This window comes from Poecilia reticulata, linkage group LG6 (assembly GCF_000633615.1).
Source record: "Poecilia reticulata strain Guanapo linkage group LG6, Guppy_female_1.0+MT, whole genome shotgun sequence".
In the NCBI taxonomy this organism is placed as follows: Eukaryota; Metazoa; Chordata; class Actinopteri; order Cyprinodontiformes; family Poeciliidae; genus Poecilia; species Poecilia reticulata.
Genome location: NC_024336.1, coordinates 12,676,551 through 12,685,349, shown reverse-complemented (window position 1 = coordinate 12,685,349; position 8,799 = coordinate 12,676,551). Strand labels below are relative to the sequence as shown.

Genomic DNA, 8,799 nt, shown 5'->3' with positions numbered 1-8,799 from the left:
AAATAGCTATGAAGTTTGATTCTGGGAGGAAAAAGTAGAAATGTTTTATAGGTTGCTTTTAGCCAAAACTAAAACACCCTTGGGACTCGCCCGAGTCACTAAAACCAACCTGTTCAGTAACAAGTGCAAGTTGTAATAAAGAGAAAGAGCGACCGTTAMCAGGTGACCTCTGTGAARCTAGCTGGTTGCAGGCTGCTCAATCTGGCTAATTCACAGGGTGAAGAAGGTGGGACAGCTGGAGGGGGAGGTCGTTAGAAACCAGGCTAGTCTTTCTTGATGCCAGCTTAAACAGAGTTTACTTCAATTCTGAACAGGGTAAAATCCCATCAGATTTAGAGAACTCAATTTACCCGTTAGATGGAGAGCTGGCTGCACATCTCCCTCCTCTGAGAAGGGGAAGAAGGGGGCGGGGTGTTGCGCAACAACACCGGGTATGAGCCCAACACTCCAGCGCCATCCATTTTCAGGGCTAGTTGATTCGACAGGTGAGTTGTTGCACACTCCTTAGCAGATTTTGACTTCCATGGCCACTGTCCTGCTGTCTATATCAACCAACACCTTTTCTGGGGTCTGATGAGCGTCGGCATCGAGTGCCTTAACCCGRCGTTCGGTTCATCCCGCAGCGCCACTTCTGCTTATCAAAAGTGGCCCACTGGACAGCTCGCATTCCACGCCTGGCTCCAAGCCAGCAAGCTGGGCTTCTTACACATTTGAAGTTTGAGAATTGGTTGATATCTAATCATTCGCTTTACCAGATAAAACTGCTGTGAGTCTGAGCGCTAGCTATCCTGAGGGAAACTTCGGAGGGAACCAGCTAGTAGATGGTTCGATTAGTCTTTCGCCCCTATATCCAGGTCGGACGACCGATTTGCACATCAGGACCACTACGGGCCTCCACCAGAGTTTCCTCTGGCTTCGCCCTGYCCAGGCATAGTTCACCATCTTTCAGGTCCTATCACACATTCTCATGCTCCACCTTGACGGCGCGGGCGAGACGGGCCGGTGGTGCGCACGGACCTTTGTTTGCCTGTGGTGGAAACAGCAAGATTTTTTGTTCCAGCTTTACCGGAAAGACTACTTTTCATGGTTTTAGAATTTTCCTCTGTATTCTAAAGGGAGGAACGCTCAAGACCATCACCTTCCAAGGTGATAGAACAACTGCTGGTGGCAGTTCCACACCAGGGGTGAAAGTACCGGTAAAATATTTTGTGCCAGTATGCAGCACCAGGAGAACTGCTGCAATAAAGCCAGATTCAGACCAGAATAAATCTGCTAGCAATAGCAGATCTATTGTGATTGGTCTTGTCTGGAACAAGAACAATCATAAACACAAGCTACTTGAGAACTCATCTTGTCCATATCAGTCATCAAACTGTCTGGATTATTCAATAAAACTGTAACATCTCAAATATTTTAATAGGTAATTTAAAACACAACTTAATTTGTTTATCTTTTCTTTTCTTATTCTGAAACGTTTCTGATCTGTCCATGCTGTGTGCAGAGCTTCACCCTTTCAGTTGTCTTTTTCTCTCTTCTCCCCCGTCCTGGAGCTTGTAGCTTTCGGAGAACAGCCGTCAAATTGTTCTCCGCTTTAATGTCTGTCTGCTTAATACAAAATGTCCCAGTTATTAGCAAATGGGGATAATCTAGTTGTGTTTCATGTTAATGCTCAATTAAAACAACACAGCACACCTTTTAAAGAAATGCTTATTAACTTGACCAGAGATTTCACTCGTATTAAACTATACCGCATAATACTCGCGTCTTCCTTTTGCTGATCAGATTGGTGTGTTTGATTTATGGACTACGACATTTTACACAAGTGGTCCACAGACATAAAAAATCCCGCTTGGACTAGGACAGGACGAACAACAAATCACTTATCATTTTTAGACTTTAAAATAAAAACTGGGAAACACTGCAGGACGGTGAATTTGTAATTCAAGCTAAATCAAAACCCGATAAAAGTGCAGGAAATAATTACTAATTTGTTCAAAAGAAAAGACAGTGATGCTGAAGTTATTTCTATAAAAATTGCACTTAAATGCAAATAAAGTTACTATATTAAAAGTAACAAGTACCTTATTACAATTTTACTTTAGTTGCTTTTTTATTAGCAAAAGTTATGCTCATCACAAAGGAAATTAGAACATATTGACATCAAACTGTTTTTATTTAAAGGAGCAAATTTATACATAAAAAAGCAACACAAACTATTATGTGTATTTTTTAACCTAAAACCAGGTTGGTTCAGATAACTTTTTTCATAATGATTTGAAACCTGCTTTTTGTATTTAGAATAAATTGACAATAGGAAGCACTTTTTCATGAAACAGTTTGAAGAATCTTAAAATAGAAAAAACAGTTTTATTGCTTCCTTTCTGTTTGTATGGAACAGCTTAACTTGCACAAAAACTGTGATGAACCTCCTATTAAGGTATTGTGGAGTTAAAGCCTGGAAGAACTGGTGCCCAGTTAGGGTATGTGTCAAGAGAGAAGAGCGGAACCCCCCATGTTGCCACTGCCAACAGGACTGCTAGAAATCCAATCACATTGACACCAAGACCTGCCTTCACCTGTAACAGAGAAAGGCAAGGGACTCCTGTCATCTCTTTGATTTGTAGCCCTCATTGTGTGTAGGGTTGAAATGTTTTAGAGCTTCTTTTTATGCTTCTGGACTCACCATGTCCATGATAGTGATGTGACCATAGGCAAATACAACAGCATTGGGTGGATTGGACACTGGCAGCAGAAAGGAAAAGGATGTGCAGAGTGTGGTAGGGATGAGGACATATAATGGATTAACGTGGATGGCCTCTGCCTGAAACAAGACCAATCACAAACACAGGCTACTTGAGAACTTATGGTATATCTTGTCTATATCAATCATCAAACAGTCTGGGTTCTTCAATAAAGCTGTAACATCTCAAAATAAATGTAAAACTGTTGAGTACAAAAGATGAGTTTCCACACAATTTTTGGTTGTTTGTGTGTGCTTAAATAATATCACTTTTGTTCTTGTTGATAAATGTACGTCTTCACTACACTGTGTAGAGAAAGAAAGAAAAATAAAAAATGGGAACTAAAGTTTAAATTGATAGGCACTGACCACAAAAACAAATATACTGGATTTTTAAAGAAATATTTTGCTAATATTTTTGCTGAATGAGTCATTTGCTAATTTCTCCAATGAAAATAACTTTTAGTAAGAATTAAAAAGACTGATCTTTATCTGACTGATATTTTATAAGATTACACAGACTGTGTATTTTCAAGGTGGGCCAGTCCACAGACTGCATGTACAACACAGAACAAGATGGCCTACCAGAGGAGAGAGAATGGGGAGAAAGATGGTGATGGTCGCAGCATTACTGGCCACCTCTGTCAGCGTGGTTACAATGATGCAAGCAACTGTGACAGTGGCCAAGACTGGCATATCACCCAGAGGCATCAGCAGTTCAGCCACCCATAGGGACATGCCTGACTCCTGCAGAAACACACAGCAGCTTTATTTTTTACTAAACAGTTCGGTCATAAAACTGAAAACAACTGCTTTATGTCATTCATAAACGACAGATCAAGCCACTGAGATTCTGCATATTTACAAGATTTCAAAAACCAATTAGGCATCACAAAACCATGTTTGACTTAGAGCAAATTTCATTAGGGTTAAGAAAGTTCCTAAAAAAATAAACACATCAGCTGCATGTGACACCTAACACTGGACAATAAATGAATAATAATATAATATGTATTGCAATACAGTCTGATCAAGAATTCTGGGGATGTAGGCAGAGGAGATGCTTTAACCACTTAACCCAGGGTTGCCCAGCCGGGACCTCGAGGGCCGGCATCCTGCATGTTTTAGGTCTCTCCCTTGTTTAATGCACCTGCATCAAATCTTGGCTCATTTGAGGCCTAAGAAGAATACTAAAATGGTTGTTACTACCACCAGGGAGAGAACTAAAACATGCAGGATGCCGACCCTTGAGGACCGACTTTGGACACCAATGACTTAACCTCTCACTGCCAGCTAAGTGAGATAGTTGATGTCACCAAATTTGACGACATCAACTAACTCAATAACTCTTTGGTTACCTAGCAATAAAATGTTAAATGATTTGAAAAGCTCAGTTTCATGGTGTTGCCACCATACACTGTAAAACAAGCCAGTAAAATTAATAGTAAAATTCTGTAAAATAGTGTTTTTGCTATTTTTGTCTTGATTTAAATGCATTCAGTGATGTTCTTGACTCTCCCATTAGCTAAGTCCTTATTTATGTGACTTAATTTACTTGTAAAATGTTTTTAACATTTCGCATATTTTATTGTTTAAAAATAAGCTTCACTTTCTAGCACTGAGGATTAAATATAATTTCTTAATGTAGCATAGTTAATTATTTTTGAAAGTGGAAAATATATATGATGAGTTTTTATGCCTTTCATACTGCTGCTAATTGATATGTATTACTGGATTGGACAGCGCCTATTAGTCGCTATGACTTATGTCGAGAAAATCATTCTATCCCAATGCAGGATGACCAGAAAACTGTCACAGAAATATTCGTAGCGTCATCATTTATTATCAGATGTGACTTAAAATAAAGATGAGAAAACTGATGTTTGATACATAAAGTCTCCCTGATACAAATCTATAAACAGTTTGGTTTCTATTAGTTCTATCAAGATACAAGAAAGGGCAAATTTCTCTTATATTGGTCAATCATTTTAATTTTAAATATGGTGTTTAAGCCAGTTTGATGACTCTTATAAATATCGCCACGTTTTATGAACAAAGGAGGGAATTAGTTCAGTTTTGTAGCTTGTTTAGCTTTTAGGAATTGCAGCAGCTGCAGTGTGTTGCAATAAATGTACAATAAAGCTGATAAACAGGTGAAGAACAGAACTTCCTCTGTTTCACCCTTTTAACAAAACAAAATTATGCCTTTTCTCACTCTGTCAGCATTAACCTACACGCGGATCTGTTGCCATAGCAGCTGACAGAAAACAACTGTCACAGCTTCTGCTGAGTTGTGACCGCTCACACCTGATCATCATCACCCTGATCTCCAGCTGCAGCCATATAAGGGCAGATCTTCCCCCTTATGGCGTCAGATAGTTGTGAAACACTCAGCGGTAACACCTTCAGGCCTGCTGTAGCTACTTGAGCGAATTGCTCGGTTACTAACCTGTCTGTGTCATGTTGGTATTCAGTTTTCGAACCCACATACAAGAACACAACCAGAAGAGACCGATAAAATGTACTAGGATAAGTTTTATTGAAATCAGGGAAGGAATCAGGGAGTGAGTACTGGAACTGATGACCGGGTCGTCTTACTGCCAAAAGGAGAAACGGGGTTAGAAAGTGAAGGTGAGAATTTTCCAGGAATAAATCAGGTTATTTCTTACTTGGTAGGAAACTTGAGCAGAGCACTGGGTGGTTAGGTTTCGTTGGAGAGCGGACAGGTTTGTTAACGGCTGGAGGAGTGGCTTTGACTGCGGTCTGATAGTATTCTTTCTCCGGTTGGGTTCGGGCTTGGGTCTCCTGACCTGGAAGCTTCCGAAGGGGAATCCACCGGAGAGGGACCGACGAGGGGGAAAGGTGAGCACACGAGGAGTGGCGTCTGACCGGTAACACCGACAGCGTCGGGGGAGGACAAAGGAGGCAAATAATCCACAACAACGGGGAAACAAACTCACTTGGAACCCGGGAAGGACTGATCACACGGGAACAATGAGGAGACGGCAGGATCATCTGACGAGGAAAGATTGTTACCGAGGTAAGCAAGCACTCAGGCGATGAGAAGAGGAGCTGTTGCTTATATCCATAGTCCACGCCCTCCAAACGAGCTGCAGGTATGTACGCGGGTTAAACCCAGCAGCCTCCCCGGGGCTCTGCATGAGGTTACATCTGGTGGATGCCATGAGGAATGACGGTTCTAACAAAATAAAAACTCAAACCCAAAAACCAAGACAACAAACAAACAAAAGAAAAGAGGGAAAAAACACAGACCCTGACAGTCTGTCTCTTCCCTTCTGCCCAGTTGCCTCTCCTGTCCTCCATCCTGACCTTCTTCACTGGATTTGGACCTCCTGGCTTTGACCCCTTGTCTGTCTGACCCTGAGATCAGGAACAACCTGATCCTGATTTGGATTCCCAGGTTCTGACCCTGGTCTTTCTGACTGAGAATAAGTTGATTCCCTAATAAACACCTGTTTTGTATTCACTGTTCAGTCCCTGCGTCCATCAGTGCCTGGACCGTATCAACAACTCAATAAGCAGATAAAGCAGAGATACGTTTAAGCCTCAGGACATTCAGTCTGTTACATTTTGTTGTCAGGCTTGATGTCTATATTGCGATTATTAATAAATTTTCGTCTTAACACAGCGGTGGTTGATTAGTTGATTTAAACTGTTGCTTTACTGATGACTTGGTGGGCGGGTTGACCTGTTTTAGTGCTAATGGAACCAAAACACACCGAACTGTGCAGTACATGTTAAGTTGGTGATTCACTCTTTGAGGCTGTGGGCTCCCCACGAATGGTTCTCAGCCCCTTTAGGTACCTCAAAGGGTATGCACTCTCACTTGAGATCAAGAACCACCTTGGGCAACAGGGACTATCTTTTATGGTTGGTGTATGGTGGTTGTGTTGCGCCCCAGGTTGTCACCTTTTTTTTGTATGTGCTGTGTGGACTGCGTAGAATATGGYTRGCATATTCCAGTGGGTGCAGTTGCTTCATCTGAGCTGGGCTCAGATGGAGCTTGTAGTGAATTGTTATGTTGGTGTTCATTAAGGTTATCAACGTCAATAGCAGGCTAACAAAAGTTAGGCTAGGATAAGTGACTCACTGCTCACTTTTTCAATTTTTTTTTAAAGTAAATCTTTTTCCTCACTTGTTAAATCTGAAATCCTGGAGCCTTGTTATCTGTCATAGTGTTGAATTAACCATTAAACATTGCATCCTTTTTTCAGATTCTTTGCTTGATTGTGTTATTTCCCTGACCACCCATAATGTTGACTCAATGAACAGCAATGTTGCATGTGTGGCGCACGATAAGTCACGTAATGTCCGATCCAGTAATGTATATCCATCCATATGTGTCAATGATGCTGCCTCGCCCTGCCTTCCATCTTTTCTCACACTTCCCGGTACTTAGCAGTAGGTGTCAGGTTACACTGTGTTGTATTCAATGTCGGAAAAAAGAGATTTATGCCCTTAATTATTAATGACCGCAAAATAAACACCAGCTCTGAAAACAAACAGACTGAATGTTCTGTTTTTTGAGTGGGAAACGTTTGCATGTTTGTTGGTGTGGAATCCAGATAGGTAAAGTGGTGCTGCTGTCAGTTGCTATGGCAACAAGTCTATGTGTAGTGTAGCTGACACAGAGAGCGAGAAAAAATTGGTTTTGAGTTTTTCTTTAACGGTTTTTCTGCATTATTTTTTCCTATGCTGTTGCGCATAGCATCATGTTAACATCTACATCTCCAGGTTTCATTTTAACGGGATCGTTCACTAGCGGAACAAGTCAGAGTTGGGCTGGGGGGCGGGGATAATGACGGCCCCTTCATACCCAAATAATAAAACCTATGATAATGTAACTTTATATGTTGCATAGACATGTCTGCAACAGCAGAACTTACAAGCTTCACAACCACAGAAAGCGACTATGTCATTCTGAAATTCATCAGACATTAAGTATAACAAACCAAGAGAACAACAGAAACATCAGGCTACCTGGTCACTAATGACCAGTGGCATGCGCTGACCATGGAGCATGTCACAGCACCTCGTGCACCTCTAGATGTTTGTTCACAGAAACTGGAGAATGCTCTTCCAGGCGGATCCAATGTAAACCTTAACTATGAACGGCATACCGCTGTCTTGGCTCGCAGGGTTAGTGTGCTCAACCCGAACTGTCAAAAGCGTGACTATAACTCAGCCTTGAGTCCCTACATCACCATTGTCAAGAGCGAAAAAAAGGGGTCGTAAGCTAGGTGGTTTGACTGATACAATTTACAATCAGTCTACAGTTAACTCACTCATTGTGAATGTCAGAGTTGCTACCTATAAAATGAGTTGGTCTTGTAAAGTTTTTAGCAGGCTGCCCAAGTCAACAATGACTTGAGCAACCTACTATATAATCCACTGGGGTAACATTCCGTATAATCTATCTTCCATACACCGTACTCAACAGTCATGGACCCGTATTTTCCAGCTCTCATCAAATGTAATGAAGGCTTGGAGCCCTGAAGTCACTCCCATCTGGGTCCCACCTAGGCCCGGGACGGGACCCACCGCTCCCCAGCTCCTCCTGAAGCCCCACCCAGCGASGCTACGGCTGGCAAGTAAAAGAGTAGACTTTTCTCATCCAGCACATTTGCGAAATTTTTGCTTGTAAACAAGATATATAGTATCAATTGATGAATGTTATACAGGTAAAAATTGTACTACTTTTCCTAAAACTGCAGTAGAATTTTAACTTTTGTTAAATTAATTTAACCAAACTGATTAAATTAAACACAGTGATAAACTGGCTAAGACAATCCAACATGTTGATATGCCAGATTTAGATCAGACCGGCCACAACGTTCTACCGACTGGACCCAGTGGTGCAAAAAGTGGGTATGCAGCGCATGCAACGCATAGGGCGCAGCACCAGAGGGGGCGCCAAAACTCCATCTGGAGGGGGCGGCGCGCCAATGATGTTTTCCCATACACTTCAGCGCGCCTTACACTCCTTCACCTCGCGCACCTAACGAAGTAAATGTAGCGAGTTTTACCTTTCACGTATC

At 41.7% G+C, this 8,799-nt stretch overlaps 1 protein-coding gene across 3 annotated transcripts in view; it reads right to left on the bottom strand.

Annotated features, from left to right (window-relative positions):
• Window positions 1-1,890: 1,890 nt before the first annotated feature.
• The window catches only part of slc13a1 (solute carrier family 13 member 1), a 51,874-nt gene continuing 44,965 nt past the window's right edge, over window positions 1,891-8,799 (bottom strand). For all 3 annotated transcript variants that reach the window (XM_008411240.2, XM_008411239.2, XM_008411241.2), the window contains 3 exons: window positions 3,326-3,487; window positions 2,684-2,821; window positions 1,891-2,576 (listed from right to left, as the gene is read on the bottom strand). In XM_008411240.2, the coding sequence (XP_008409462.1) occupies window positions 2,433-2,576; window positions 2,684-2,821; window positions 3,326-3,487 (444 nt within the window). In that variant the 3' untranslated portion in view covers window positions 1,891-2,432. The remainder of the gene's footprint in view (window positions 2,577-2,683; window positions 2,822-3,325; window positions 3,488-8,799) is intronic.